The 16,267-nt window shown below is 46.3% G+C and overlaps 3 protein-coding genes across 3 annotated transcripts; 1 reads left to right on the top strand and 2 right to left on the bottom strand.

Moving 5' to 3' along the window:
- Window positions 1-5,154: 5,154 nt before the first annotated feature.
- H6S33_011942 (uncharacterized protein) lies at window positions 5,155-5,349 on the bottom strand (the record flags this gene model as incomplete). Its single annotated transcript, XM_044843299.1, has 1 exon — window positions 5,155-5,349. One exon carries the CDS (start codon window positions 5,347-5,349, stop codon window positions 5,155-5,157), a length of 195 nt encoding a protein of 64 aa, XP_044695610.1.
- Window positions 5,350-9,367: 4,018 nt separating this feature from the next.
- H6S33_011943 (uncharacterized protein) lies at window positions 9,368-10,687 on the top strand (the record flags this gene model as incomplete). Its single annotated transcript, XM_044843300.1, has 3 exons — window positions 9,368-9,454; window positions 9,505-10,322; window positions 10,387-10,687. The coding sequence occupies 3 exons, from the start codon at window positions 9,368-9,370 to the stop codon at window positions 10,685-10,687; spliced, it is 1,206 nt and encodes a 401-aa protein (XP_044695611.1).
- A 3,423-nt stretch (window positions 10,688-14,110) lies between these two features.
- On the bottom strand, window positions 14,111-16,152 carry H6S33_011944 (uncharacterized protein; the record flags this gene model as incomplete). The annotated part of the gene is made up of 4 exons (XM_044843301.1): window positions 14,111-14,502; window positions 14,603-14,697; window positions 14,847-15,943; window positions 15,997-16,152. The coding sequence occupies 4 exons, from the start codon at window positions 16,150-16,152 to the stop codon at window positions 14,111-14,113; spliced, it is 1,740 nt and encodes a 579-aa protein (XP_044695612.1).
- Between the last annotated feature and the right edge of the window lie 115 nt (window positions 16,153-16,267).

A 16,267-nucleotide genomic window follows, 5' to 3' on the forward strand; every position in this document is an offset into this window, starting at 1 on the left:
GCGTATGTACGTGGTGATACTTATAATTATTATCAAGTACCATATAAAGTTGGAGCAGTTCATTGCGATTTCACTCGCAATATTTTTCTCTTCGAAAAACCGGAGAATGTAAAGATTGGCGTCCGGTCTAGGGCACCAATCCGAGTGATCGATCATGATGCAGACGAAACCCCCCATTTCTCTCCACTCTTCCGATCACTTACCCCAGACGTACCAGGCCACTCTGGTTTTACTCATTCCACCACCCGACCATCCGCCAACTCGTCCGCCTTGCCCCAGATCCGTTCAACCCTCCTCACACCTTCCCATCTCACTCTCTCTCACCCAGTAGAAAAACCTACATAGTACACCTGCGCACTTCCCATAGCCAAACTACATGTATACAGCCACACTATCTGTACAACCCAATCATTTACATATGCAACCTTTCCCTTCTTCCAAACAATTCATCTAAAGTGCTGCTCTCTCGGCAATCTCTGTGCGAGAAATAAGACACACACCCACACACACACTGGGAAAACATAAACATGTTTCACAATATCGGAAGCTTGCGCACGTGGAAAACGGGGGAGGGGTGATTTCTTTTGGTTTATTCCAGTTTTACTTTTTCTCGCTCGCGAATTCGTCTGTACAATAATGTAGTGGCATGATCACTGATCATCAACCAAGGGTAGTAACTATGTCTCACCGCTCTTGAAAATAGTACCGCAGTATTTGGGAAAATTCGTCGCGCTGCAGCAGGGGTCTTCTCTACCAAATCTTGCATATTGACGTCCAAATACTGCCTCTGGTTGGCTTATACCCCTGCTGCAGCGCGACGAATTTTCCCAAATACTGCGGTACTCTAGACCGAATAGCGTTGCGTTAGGGATAAATATGGTGATATGGGGGATGGAGGAGGGGGGATCCACAAGGTAGTAATCATAAGTGCACTTACTACATATATATGTATGATAGAAAAAGTTTTTTCTTCCCCCGGCGGATTTCAACGGGATCGTCCGTACGGGGCTTAAAAAGAAAGAGGAAAAGCCCACTCGGACCTCCTTTCAAAGCATTGTCCTACAAGCCGGTTAAGATGTGGGCGCGCGCGTGTGAGCTGTGCTTTTTGATCGCCAGGTGCATTACACCATGTGTACAAAACCCCTCCCCCAGGTTTAAAAACAAAACCTCTTTTCTTTCCTTTTCCCCCCATTTTTTTTCTTCTTTCAAGCGCGATCAGGCGAGAGAATCTCTAGCTCTCGGAAGACCATTTCCATAATGTACCCGGTCTCTAGAGAAAGAGAGAGAAAGGCTGCACTTTGGTTTCATGTTCTTGTTCTACACCATGTACCATGGGGCCCGTAAGTGCGTGGTGCCAGTAACTCGAAGGGGATATATACAAACATACGCACGTCCATCCGGGCGCGGCGCCTGTCATACATCATGTACCTATATAGAGGAGATGGAGTCATATATGTTAGCGGGCGCCGGGCATTGACATAGAGCCCTGCTCGACGGGCATCGGGGTATCAATTCGGTTGGCCGGAGATCATCCATTTCGCATGTTGGTAGGTTTGGGGGCGGCGGAGGGATCGATTGATAATTTCGTGCTAATATGCCGTGCGTGAGGCTGGGAACATCTGATATCTTGCGATGGAATAATACGTCAGGGATCGACGTGACGCCTATTGGCCATGCCATGGTGAGGAGTTGGCACTCCGAATCAGTGCCGATACGGTATTCCCTTGCGGTTTAATTGCGTCAAATCCCTTTAATTTCAGGGGATAATAATAATCAAGAGCGTAAGAGGTTCGCCAGCGCTGGTGGTTTGCAAAACAGCTGTGAGTAGATGGCATGTAGGTAGGCCGGTACTTACATGTAGTAGGTAGCTACCCGCTGCGGTTAGATCTTGTCTCAGTTCGACAAAGGGTACATGTACTTGAGCACTGGCTGGATACATGTTCTGGCTAGTACTCGGGGCAGGTAAGAAGAACCTGAAAATGACTTTTGATGGTAACGGCCTCTGATTCGCGGCTGGCGAAAAGCTACACCAAATTGAGCCCTGCTTGCAGCTTGCATTTTCAGGTTCTTATTGCCTGCCCCGAGTCGAGTATGTAGATCGCACAAGAACCCGTAGATTGGCTAGAGTACATACATGTATGTGTCTGTTTAGTCTAGAGTACTGTACCAGTGGAACACTCTACTTACTCTATCTACTCTGAAGGTGTTCCGGTACTCGCTACATGTACTCTTGCGTGCAGTAGATCGACCGCGCAATTATATGTACATACACGGAACTATACCTACAGGGTAGGTACTCAAGGAAAGGAAGAGTACTCTATGCTACATGTAGGTACATGTACCTACTCTACTCGTAGCTTCATAGCGTTTCCGAACACGACCAATATTGCATGACATACAAAAAGGTGGATTTGGTGCTTTTTTGTATGGTATGCAATATTAGTCGTGTTCGGAAACGTCATGAAGCTACGAGTATTCAGCACGGAAGGCAGAGAGTACTCCAGAGGCGCAAGGTAGTCGTTACCGCTGGTAAGCGATAGGCACGCAACCGATGTGCCCAGATCCATCCCATCCCATCCCTCTGCTCCTCTTTCGCGCGCCCTCTTGGTTCTAAGCGCAGACGAACATGTGGGGGTTTCATTAACTAATTCAGATACCGCCGATCCGATGGAGGGGGAAGGAACTCTTCTGGAACGTCGAGGCGTTCTTCCTAGCAAACGTCCCATGCTTTCAGCTCAATTTACGGAGAACCCCTACCTAGTAACGGGGATGATCAAATTGGGTGAGGGGAGAGGCCAACTAGCACACATAGGCAGCCTTGGGATTGGATGATGGGCGGGGACGGAAGGGAAGGGGGCTAGAAGGGAGAATGGAAGGGGGGTATTGCGCTTGGAGGAAAACCAGGTTGATGGTCATGTAGGAAGAGGTAGGGCAGGGGTGCGTGATAGATGCCATCAATATATCTGCAATGCATATATAAATAATCACTAACAGCAGTACCGGCTCTATATGTGCCCTCAACCTAACTACCTGGTACATGTAGTTAATAAAACGACATCGAGGCCCGAGAGTGTAGTAGTAGGTAGGCAGCTATCACGGGTACGACACAGAAACTGAAAAAGACGGGTTGAAAAGGCATGACATGTAGTCCTGTGGTTGGAGGCTTCCATTATCGCCTTTCCCAACCCCCGGTCCACCTCTCCCGACCCAGGACCACCGACCAGACATCTCCCTCGACCTTCATTCCTCTTCACCCCAAACGGCCAGCGGCGCACGCGGACCCCCACTCAGTGGTTTATATATATACATATGTGTGTATTATATAATTTCCCTTTCGGTCCAACAGCCGGAAACACTCGACTCTGGGGCCGGTCGTGACTGCCCCATAATTATATATATATAAGCGATTGGAAGATAAGCCGATCCAATGTATGTAAAGTAAAGGGAAAAAAAAGGATTGGCTACATGTGTATGTATGACTCCGAAGGAGATATACTCAAGGATTCCCTCATACACATACGGCTGGCCTACGCTTTAGAGTACTGCACTTTGGGTAAAATAGAGTTGAGTAGTAGCTGCAGCAGGGCTGTTGGCGGAGTTGGCGGAGTTGGAGTACGTGGGGAAGGGAAAGAACTCGGGGCTAGAGAAAACGAAGCTGAGCAAGCAAGGATTAAAGTCACGGTAGTTGCAAAGAGATAGCTATAGGTGTATATACAGTGACAGAAACATGGATAAAATGACTACCGCAGTCTTTGGCAATACCGTACCACTACGGTAATACTACCGTTTGCTTTGTTAAAATATGGAGATAAAGCGGTATATTCTCACAATGCCGTACTGATGCGGTATCAGTTTTACCCCCATTTCTGATACTGTACATGTATGTATATGTACTTACTACCATGTAATCGATGTATTCTATATACACACGTAACCACCTTGACCTACAAATCCGACATCATTATACGCAAATTTCTTCCCTCAATTGATCAAGTACTCTGTCCATCTAGGAGTCTACTGGATTTAACTAATGTACACATGTGAAAAGCGCGGATGCGAAAACTATAGGTACTCGGGGCGGGCAATAAGAACCTGAAAATGCAAGCTGCAAGCAGGGGCTCAATTTGGTGTAGCTTTTCGCCAGCCGCGAATCAGAGGTCGTCGGGGGTCGTTTTCAGGTTTGTACTCGTCACCCAAAAAGGTCACGGTAATTATAATATATGGCGTGCGACGACGTTCGATCTTTTATTTTTTATGATCCATGTATGTAGGTACAGAAGAAGACTAGAAAATATTCTCAGTGTCAGAAGGAGCACAAAAAAGTAAAAGTGTCTCGATTTTTGCTTTTTTTGTGGGGAGATCGTTGGTTCAACATTCCCTCCTGTACGGCATGCCTGAATCCCCTGTCAATTATTTGTGTTTTCACACATACGTATGTACCCTGCTCGAGATCAAGACGCAACGGCACACCAACTCTGTAAAGATATGGATACATGTACTGTACGTATAGTACAAGCGTACTTATTCTTATTCTACACACACCTGCTGGTCACGTAGTGGATCTGTGGCCTATCGCCACCGAACTTTTGAAATCGAGACAAAAGTTGGCTTTAGTGTGTTACGTTCAACTATATGTATACAGTTACAGCTAGTGGTGCATGTATTTACCATTGGAAAAATATTGAAACTGAACGGACGTGTGGGCCACTATGATTGCTCAAGTAGCCCAAATAATAGTAGTAGACAACCACTATCCCGATCATGTCCATCGCCGTGCTGTCTCGGGCCCTGACAATCTCCAAATCGTAGAATTCGAAGGGCATCCCTACACAATTAAAGTATGGTGAGTTAGACAGGGTTTCTCTGCTTGTTTGGCACCCAAAATGAATCCTGGTTTGCAGTGTGCGCCGCGGGCAGCTAGCGCTCTCTTCACTCTACTCGTAACTTCCTGACGTTTTTGAACGCGACTGATATTGCATACCACACAAAAATACGCCAAGACCCTGATTTTGGGTGTGTGCAATAGTGGCCCAGTCCAAAAACGCCAGGAAACTACGAGTGCCTACATGTCTTGATTTGTATCTCTCCTAGCGGCCTCGGGATACCTCTAGCTCTCTCTGATCACCCACCCCATAAGCACACCAACTCACACAATTAAACCTGCACAGGCCTAAGGGGCGTGTTTTCCTGTACATATCCCATGTCTGGGCCGGTTGGAAGTTGTGGAGAGTCCTGGACTAGAACCTGGCTCATTGCTTGCGGTAGATTGAGGTGCATCCTACCTTTAACTACATCTTCTTGCAATTGGGTCTTGTTCCGTTTAGATAGTATTTTAGAGGCAAGGTTCATGCAAAGATCGCCTCAACGTCCTGCTGCTCGAGTGTCCCGCTGCTCAGTTTAACCACCGCTCGTCCATCATATGCATGCATCTGACGTGAGCACTAAGGTACTGCGGTAGCTAGACATAGCGCATAGATAGTTGCTTGACGGGTGCAATCCGGCCTCAGGAGGACCCAGTGGCGGCGATGAGGAGGGGCAAGAGTTACTAGTTAATTGAAATCGAATCTATTCAAACAGAAAAAATAGATTCATGCTTGCAATTGGGATCATATTTACTAGTCCCATAGTCACCTGGGTAATTAATATTGGTTCTAAAGTACTTGGAGCAGACAAATAGCTGGTACTAGTCCCGGTCAATACAGGTATCCTTTTCCTGAATCGATAAATGTTCTAGGCGTTAATCCCTGCAAAAAGTAGACAAGACATCCATTGTCCGGTACGTTTTATCTTCCCCGAGTTTGAGGGTACGTGCTAAGTTTTATTTGTTAAGAAAGCGGGCTGGCGCCTAGGCTTGAATCTTTGAATCCCGGATTTGCCCGCTTGAACAAATGAAGTGTACATACAATAGTATAATATATGATGAGGGGAAGGATGTGAAATTCGAATAATTCTTAACTAGTAGAAATATATGCGGAAGACAGTGATAACCTATCCCTACTCCCCGGAGACAATTACTATTACCTGGCGGTGCATACTACAGCCATACAAGGTATTGGATTGTCATTACTCTTGTCAAAATATAATTTCGTAATGTCCTCCCGTGTGCAAAACGCACCCACAACTTCTGACAAGCGACAAGACGTGTTCTGTGCTAGTGCCTTGTATACCTTTAATACCTTTGAATTGGGGCCATATGTTCAAATCAAAGTTGGCCTGTATGCTACCTTTGTGCATTGTTGGTGTGTGTGTTGTGATAGGATTTTCCATCATCAGATATGACGGACGCTAGTGATGGAGCAGCGAGTGGTAGGTACATGTATTTCTCAGCCGTCTACGCTACCCTGGCCAGCCTGTTGGTGTCTGTCTGCAATTGACCCAGCTTCCTCTGACGATCATATGGGTTATTCACTTTTGGTTGGATTATACCATCGTATATGAGCTTTTGGCCCATGACTATCCCTGGAACCATCCCTACGGGTTGTCGGTTTGATTGAATGATTCGCCATCTCCGGCTCGAGTGATATATTATGCGTAAAGCACGATGTAGTTATCATGCATGCACTCATGATCGTGCCAGTTTCAAGCTCTAGACTCGCAAGTAGACTCAGAGAGCTTGAACCTTATCCGTTACTTGAAATTCTAACGATAAAGATTTAGTAATGTATGCGTTCCGGGAAATATTGGCGCATGGTTGACCGGCCAGCCTACAAGCGTTGTCGTGGAGCAACACTGATCATGGCCGAAGGTGAAAGGAAATTAGGGAAGGGACTACATGTAGGTACGGAGAGATGTATGAGCCTATGAGCCTTAGTTTACGTGGCCTAAGTTGACGCTGGTATACAAATGGAAGGTATTATGACCAGATCAGGTGGAGCTAGTGAGGGGCGGGAGAATTATGCGGCTCCGCAACCTTCTGAGAAGCTGTGAAGGCTTCGATTTAATTCCGTACATACACATCTACTTGCGCGATCGAGTAGACAATCAACAATAACATCATCATCACCGGGGGGGGGGGGGGGGGGGTTGTAACAGGTCGTATAAATGATCTAGAGCTTCTGAGTATAGGGGAGCAACAAATTAGATCTAGCTTATGTACCTATCACAGGTGCAGAGAAAGTTAATCCAAGCTACAAAAGAGTGTGTTTTGTATCGTTTTGAGGCTCTTCAACTCTAGCTCTCATCCCACAATTCCCCCCACCTCATCCCTTCCCCTCTTCCCCATCCTCCATCCTCCATCCTTCCCGATCGTTCTATGCCTTCCACACCATCTTCCCCAGCTTTGTCAGTCCATGCGAGGCAAAGCTAGCTGTTCAACTTCGTCTCATAATTATAAGGCTTTTTTTTTTTAGTACTCCTTTGAAAAGAAATGCCGACTTGGTGGTGTCAGGTGCACCGCCTTCGCAATCAATGGTGTAAAAGCGAATAAACTATGCATTGAGCCAGTTTTTTTGTAGTCTCCCCACCCTAGAAGAGCGGTGATGCCATAAATATACTATCACTGGTAATGGTACCGTTTGAGTTACGCGCTCTCACTGAAAGAGCAAGCGCCTTGAGGGCTGACTGGATGCGTAATGAAGCCCCCCCTCTTCCCCTCTCGAACCCCCCTAGGGTAATTGAAAAAGCTGGAGTACATCTTTTTGGTTAACACCAGAAATTTGTAGACCAATAAACGTAGCTAAAAGATGTGAGTGTACAAGAAAGTAGAGACCAAACTTCACTGGCGCGTTCATTATAACTGCATCTCAATTAGTATCTCAATACCTGTCACCGGGATGGTGGTTTCTAGAAGGTGCGGCCCGCCGTTGGAATCCCAGCTTGGAAACAACGCTACTCTACATACATCTAGTTCCCCCAGCCGATGCTAAGGACAGAAAGTGTAGGCCGGGTTTTGCCAGCAATTATTTTCACATGAGGACTCCAAAGCCTGTGGTCTCAATCAAATCACAGGGCCCTTCCAGTCCTATTTTCTAGCGTTTCTCGGAGCATGTTTAGCAAGAGTGAGAATAGGCCTACTGGAATCGGCATAGGGAGTTACTCGAAGGTCCGATCGAGTGAGATCGTAACACTCAAGAGTAACTATTCTTCAAGCCAGGTGCCTATCGATCAACGTAACACTGCAACAGAGTACTGGGGTATCCCCTTCAGAACAGGCTACAAGGTTGGTCGGGCTTGTTCTTTTTGTTTTTACCTTTGCTTTCGTTGGGTCAGCCCCCCTGGGGGGAGGGGGGGCTGCTGCGACCGTCGGCGTTGTTTTGATGCGCCGTTGATTGCTGTCACTACATGTAGTTTCTCCCGATTCTGGGTCCAAACGCCTTTACGCCATTGCAGTGCATTTCTGGAGGTGAAGCCACTTCCGCACGCTTGAAGGTTTTGCTTGTCCATGGGCAGTTTTGTTAGCCCGCTGCTGCCCTTTGAGAGCACAGTATACCTGAACAAATGGTTTCGTCCGGGGGTGTGAAAAGAAAAATTCCTGCCTTTTCAATCGATAGTTAGCATAACTTGTTTAGACCACGCAACTACGGAAAGCAGAAAACTTCCGAGAGAGCCGGGATATTGAAACAAGGCGTCAAAAATAAAGAATGAACACCCCCAACGTACAACAGCCCCTGAGCTTAAATTCTGGAATTGATTGTAGATCTCCATGACAAAGGTTGAACAATTCACACGATCCCACCGACTGATACCATACAGCTGGAGCCGTCCTCGGAATCAACAGCTATATCCTTACCAGGTCGTATGTATCCCAGTAAGAACCTAAGATACTAGACTGGTCTCTACATATGTCACAAGCAAAAATCAGAACGGAAAGAAAAAATAAAAGGAAAGAAAATGCTACGCCACATCTTCTGGCAAATGGCTTCGGGGTTTCTAATAATCCGCCCTTCCTCCTCATCGAAACTCCCACAAAGCCTCAACCATCATTTGAAGGTTTAAATTAAAGAGCCCCGTCTGCACTTTTCTTGACATAGAACCGAGTACCCTTCACCACAGCCTATTCATCCACCACCATCATACACCACGACTAACTGATCAATCCGTCCTTCGATCAACACAACTACTGACCATATAACATTCCTCTTGGCTATTGAGATCATTCCAGTTCTGAGTTCGTTCTCGGAGACAGTGCTATCTACGTCTTTGCCCAAAAGACGAGGTTCAGTAGAGTGAGTCATCCTGACAAGTTGGACAATATCATCGACTGATTGAAGAAAATTGCAATAGCAGGATGGTGACTAAGGGTCATCCATTGATGATTTTTGCCATATTTCTGTCGGGGATGGTCGTAGTACTCTCTCTCAGGTATCTTGTGGACATGACCAACAAACACTCTTTTCCTTCCCCTTTCCTCTATCAAGCTGGATCTTTCATGGTGGGACCAGCTCTGCAATTTGGGTACCGGCTGTTTGCAATCCGAGTTGATAAGACTGTCTCTTATATATATCTGACATACTGGGTGAGTAAGTTCAAGGAAGTATCGAGGAATCTATGGCTAATGTGTATTAGGCGAAGAAAAGAATGTTTTCTCTGTTTACACGGTTAACAGTGACGCTTCTATTAAGGGCTCTTGGGTCCGTTCGCCAACAAGAGACGGCGAAATTCGACAAATCGGCTGAGCTTGCACAAAAGCGTGTCATTCATTTAGTTTCCCTCCTACTCTACTGTGCCAGTTCTGCCCGGACTCTTCTGTCAAATACTGAAGGCTCGGAGTCGAGGGTGTCCAGAGTTCCCGGTGTAGGAACACTGAAGGATATCACTGGATCCAAAGAGAGTGATAGGATGAACAAGACGGACTTCACTACCCTCAGCATAAAAAGGCTTAAGAATATGGCCAAATTTCATACACTTACCTCCATTCTGCCATATGACATAATTGCCTTCCAGGTAATGCAACTGGTGACGGAAACCACAACCCGATTTTCTGCTCCAGCTTCCAGCTTAGCATCTTCCAGATCCACTGCCGAGGATATCGGGGACCACATCGATCGCCCATCATCAGTTTCGCAAGCCGAGGAGCAGTTAATGATCATTAGTCCAACGAACCCAGAGGACCCTCAGAGGGCAATAGTAGATGGAAATTCACTGCCTTCACGCAATCAGCCCCATCACCAACCAACGAATATTGCGTCGACTATCGGTGAAACACATTCCACCACAGCGAGCCCACCATTACACCCCCAGTGGACTTATGCCCCCATTGTCCCTGTAGTAAACGAGTCGATGGACGATGATGTATCGACTGTTCAATCGTTGGGGCCAACAGAAATCCAGGTGCCTACTAGGACTCTCGGCCTTAATCATGGGGAACTATCAGAGGGCGTTCGGTATGTAGAGGATTCTCTAGACTGTTCTCATGATCATGAGGTCTGACAGTGGTGCCGCCAGCAGAAACAATATCATCGCTGAGGCCTGGCCTATGGATGGGGGAGAAAACCAGCATCCTCCCACCACGGTCCCCGTTAGCACCATGCCAGTCGATGGCTCTCCTGGATCATCGCCTCAACCCTCGCCAGTATCTCGTGCTCGAAGTCAAGCGTACAGGCCGATTTTCCAACCGCTTACACCCCGCCTTGAAAGATTTATTCAAGCAGAGCAACCTTGGTCCCCAGAGCACCAAAGACCTATCGGATCGGCACGTGAAGACAAACTTCAGGATGATTTTGATAAATTCGATGCACTGGGGCTTTGAGAGCGATTCGCCATGATGAAAAGCCGATACTTCTATTATCTTTCAATCCATCACCAATTTCTCCTTTGTTTTCTGCCCTTCTGTTGTGGGTGGGTGCCCTGCGTTTCTTTCCGTTGGCGTAACGGCATCGGTCTCCATTTCTCTCCATCTGTTTTCGTCTTATAGGTTGAACTTGATGAGTCTCTCTCCTGCCTTTCTTATTTCATATCTTTCTGTCTTTCCGGTTACTGTGAGTAAGTAGTAGGCGAGGGCTCGCAGCATATTAAAGCATATTATCCCGCCGGATGTTAGTAATTCAATAAAAAATTTCCCTGTGTGGTGGAAAATTACCCCGCTATGCGAATGGACGGAACGGGAAAAAAAGAAAAAAATCGAAAGTGTTGTGTTGTGTGGCAGATATATATATACCCTTGATTTAGAAACGGCTCTCCCAGTCCAAGAATGTTTCCCGATCCTTCCACCGCAAAACAACGCCATGAAAGATACGACGCTCGGATGGATCGATATACAAATCGCGAAGATTTCCGCCACGGCTTTCAGCTTGAGTAATGGCTCGCCATCGCGCAGTTGCAGGCGACCGCCACCACCGCCACAAAAACGCCGAGGGTGTATCGGGTATAATCTCTAATGGCTATGCAAGCTGCGTCTGAGGAGGAGAATTGTATATTGCTAGGTAGAAACAAATATCGCCCCTAGAATTTGGCGTTATTAACGTGGCTATTAGATATGCGTAGAAGCACTAAATCCGGTGTTTTTATCCCTACGGCCTTAGTTTCACGAGTTTCCCGAGTTTCCCGCCAAGTCCACAAAAAAAGATTTCGGCATCCGAAAATCGGTGGCATTGACGCTTCGAAAGCCTCCTCGGCCAATGGCTTGCTCTAGAATTCCCTAAACTATCTTGATGTAGCCGGAAAGCGAAATGCGGAACGCCTATAGACCGGGGAATAGATGTAATATATCGGAAGGAATTCGCCCGAGGTCTCCCACCAGCCATTCGCATAGTCCCAAACTATATCAGGAAGGGCCTTCCTAAAGACTCAATCCCTCCAATCCTCAAGGGAAATATATGGACGCTTTTGCTATTCCTTCTTTTCTGGGAGGATGTATCAGACATCACTCTCATGTCCAATAATCCCGCCACCTATAACCCAACCACCCACTACCAAGTCAAAACATCACCCATCAATGTCTTTTCCTGGCCGTTCTCGATCCTATATCCTTCGTCGTTCAGTTGTTACCGCAGGGTGTTGGCTGACTGTGTCGTTGAATATCACCTCCACGTCGTCATTTTATGCGGAGGGAATCGTCCTTATTTATATTCCACATACGGATGTTGCCACCACCACCCGATGGGCTAGCCTGTGAAGGGAGGTCAAAACGTTGGAACAAACACATTCGTCATACACCGAGCCGGGGTATGGGCCATTCAGATCCCATTAAAACGGTCATATCAGTTGGCTTATGATCAAGTAGCCGATTATTTGATATTGTAGCGGGCACGGTCGTTTGTATGTGCGATGGGTGGGGTGGGTGACTATCAGGTGGTTATCGGCAAATTCGGCTGTGCGAAAGCAAATAGGATAGATGGAAACACGAAAGGTGTGTGTGCCTGTGTCTGTGTGTGTTGTGTGTTGACTAGCACATTATTAACAGTCATTGTAGAGAGGGGAAAACCCTCACTTTTGAATGAGACGACAAGCAGCTACCCATCAGATACGAGGCTATGGCTCAGAATGAATCGTGGACAACACGACCCTGTCCCTTGCTGCTGATATTCATGCATATTATTGGTAAGTACATGTACATACAGCACCATACCGGAAATTTTAGCGACGCCACAACGCTAAGTCTACATATGTGCATGTTAACAGTTATCAACCCTACCGGCCCTGTTGAACTAGAATGGTAGAGAGGACCGTATAAGGAAGGTTGAGTGCAGGAGGAGTCCAAGATTTTCTATCTCGTTTTCGCACCTCCAAAAATGAGGGAATATCTCATATAACCTGCATGGTGCGTGAGTGAGGAGAAATTGGGAGCAAAGACCTGGTAAGTTACATACTCTACAGAATGTTTTCCAGGAAGCTTGCAGATAGCTAATGCTGGTATGGGCATGGATATGATATGTACCATTTCTAGGTGAAGAAAAGCAAAAATACGGTACTTATCTTCAAACAACTACCGATTTTGACCTGGATATATCAGAACCCAAGACAATAAACCCGAGTCACGAATTCGCATTGATCATGAAGGGCTGATCGCTGGGCACGGGGCTTAAATACGTGGTGGTATATTCAAGACCTAGCATTACTTGAGCCAATCATGAGAGTAGAATGAGCTTCTTTCTTTGCTTTGGGTTAACTCCATTGTGCTTTTCATCCTCCTTGTAAAAAACTCCATGTGTTACCAAAAGCGAGTGATGAATTATGTACGATGTTACAGGTGGATGTACATACCGCTGTACATGAAGCTCAGCCCTGTAAAACCAAGAATTGTTTCAGATGAAATGAGTCCAGGGGGTAGGAAGAAACGTTAGATATCAGATACCTCCAACTACTGAGTTAATCGTAGATGAGATGAGGACGTTGCGGTACGTGGCAAGAATCAAGATCCACCTATTACACCAAACATGTATGTACATACACTGAGGAACGTCATCGCGCAACAATGTTACGGCTGAACTAAATATTAATGCAGTACCTATATTTACAAAAGAATTCAAACTGTGTATGTACCTTGAAACAGAAGTGAATAACCGAAGGGGATCTTCTTCTGCGAAAGTTGAATAATCTTTCTTGGGTACCTATTGAATTTGAAATATTCGCACAAGAAACATCCGCAGGGTTTATATCGTCTGTCCCAGATAAGTGTAACAGGGGTTACTACATTTAATGTGATATGACTTGAACACCCACCCCTCTGCAAGCCCCCAATGAGCTTTCTCTATCCATGATTTGCATACATCTATGTATGTAGTTATTAAAGTGATAAGAACTGTATATTAAACGATTATAATACAGGTGTCTGAACAATTCATTACTAGATATAGAGTACGCGATTGTCTTGATAAACTCAAATTCATGGCTAGCTAGGTAAGGCTTGTGCGTGTATGGTATGTACTCGGATCTTTTTTTAATGGTTTATTTTGTGCCGTTCGTTACTTGACCATCAAACCCAACCATTGGAAAGTGTCGTCCAGAACCCCACAAACGAAAATACAAACAGGCACATGACTTCACAAATAATCCTCCCGTGTGTTTCCTTGTCTGTTGGTTTCACGGCATAAAAAGTTCTGGGATTAATCTTCCATGCAATAGGATAAAAAAGCCTCATTGTATCAGGTCATTGCTAGAATAGCGGGGCATCTTTCCTTTCCCTCCTTTTCTTTTCTTGCCATGCAATAATCTAGAGAAATCGGCAGTTACCTCACCAGACAGCTTCGAACTTTGCCCACTCATCCGCCACAGCTCTAAATACTCTAACGCCTCCCTCGACCATGTCAGTACCCAACATATATTCTCCTCTTACAACTGTTTTCACGCCATTTGAATTCTGTTGCAAAACACCAACTTTGATTCCACCCTGAGGATCATACTGTACAGTCTCAACAACAGCAGTATGATTCTTGCACCCATTTGCGTCTTCCGGCGCTCCTGCTCGCATTTCGAAAATAGTCCTTCCAGTAAAATCTTTCCGAATCCATCTAGCAGAACGGAATTGTAAAACATCACCTGGCTGCAGGCTTGTACCAGGCAATACCGAAGGCTGGTTTTGCAGAGAAGGATAATGGGAAAATATGCAGATACCAAAACTTGTTCCTTGTGCAGACATTATTTTCTGCTCTCCAGCAACTTCGTCCTCCGATCGAAGACTATCAAAACAATCGGCAGCGAGTGTCCAACATTCACCATTACCTACCTGCTGACCAATTCTGGATCTGACCCATCCAATGATCCGGGTTCCCCATTCTTTCGGCGGCGGAGGAGAGGACGGAGGAGAGAAATGTCTTTGTTCTGCTTTAGCAGTAACACTTGGTGCGGAGGCATCCCAAGTGACTTTGATTTTGGTAGTAGAAAGATTGAGTGTCCATCGTATAACCAATATAGCAGTATGCTTAGTTCTCCCTGAAGGGCTGCGTTCCCAGGAACAAGAATATGAATACATTTTTTCGTCTATGCTCTTTATAGTTGGCGGAAGCTCAATTGGAGTTTTTGAAAACCATGCTTTTTCGAGGCAAAGATCGAGGTCTCTTGGCAATTCAGGGAATACTTGAGTTGGGAGACCGTTATTTTGGAGCACAGAGCATGATATTAAGTGAGATGGCCGGGTTGCGCGTGGGATTATGGGAGGTGGTGCCGTGACATTGTGAGGAAGCGAGTCAGTGGATGCTCGTTTGATTGGTAGCGGGGGTGCTGGCTTTTTTTTGGGCGGGGGAGGCGGCGGAGGTCTTTTCTTTCCGAGTCCAGAAAGATCCTGAACGACGTCCTGTATAACTGGAGATCGAGAAGGAAGCTCAGGGGAAGGTTGTTTTTTGGCGGGCAAAGCCGGCGGAAAAAAGGGAATGGAATTCCTCGGCACTGCTGAACTTCCACTCTCAATCTCAGTCCTTGAAGCATAAAGCTCTCCGTACCCCTGTATTTTCTTGTCTAATCCCATATCTTGTGCTTTTTTGTACCCTGATGCGACTTGATCCCCGTGCCGTTGCTGGAAATTTCTCCCAGTCCTCAAAGCAGCACTGGCATCTGTTAATGAAACCGAAGCTGGGTTTTTGTAGAATGCACTGGCTGTAGTCACGGCCGCCCGCTTCTCCGCAAAAGTTGTTCCTTCGGTAGGTACGCTTTGAGGGGCTCCTCTTAGTAGACCTGTGCTCGCAGAAGGTCTTGGTACGCTTGGAAGAGGCGGTTTCTTGGCCAATGATGAATCCGAGGCCATGTTAAATCCAGGTACCGAAATCCCAGCCTTACTAAGCCGTTCCACTGCAGATGTGCTTATGCTACCGGTTCTCATGTCTGTTACGTCCCGTGGTTGCGGTAGTACAGATTCATCTCGTGGCGGCAGTCGAGGCGGAACAGGCGGAGGTCGTTTTCCCGGTGAAGAAGCTTCACCATTCAACTGGTAATCCTCCCTATGGCTTGTAATTGGCATGTTTGTGACCCTTTTCGGTGGAGGTCCAAAACTTGCGGGATCACGAAGTGTAGAGACTGGTCGTACATTGACTGTGCTGTCGTTCTCTGATCCACCTTTACCCACCCATCCCGCCTTGTCAATTAGATTGAATTCGATAGGTCTAGAATGAAAAGACGTGTATATACCACTTGATCAAGTCCTTTAAAATTCTTTGTTAATCGCGAAGTGACGCCTCCACTACTGGATGTGGAAGATTTTGATTCTGCGGCACCGGCATAGGAAGGCTCGGAAGATGAATTAGGGTGCCAACCGGATTTTGAGATAGACTTGAAGCGGTCCATGAAGGGCAATTTTAGTATGAGAATAGGAGAAATTGAAAGGGTGGAGGTCAACACCTCGAGAAAGGACCTCTCAGTCATAATGGCAATGAAAGGGGTGGTGACGTATCTATTTGAG

This window comes from Morchella sextelata (assembly GCF_020137385.1).
Source record: "Morchella sextelata strain SCLS chromosome Unknown scls_7, whole genome shotgun sequence".
Taxonomy (NCBI): domain Eukaryota; kingdom Fungi; phylum Ascomycota; class Pezizomycetes; order Pezizales; family Morchellaceae; genus Morchella; species Morchella sextelata.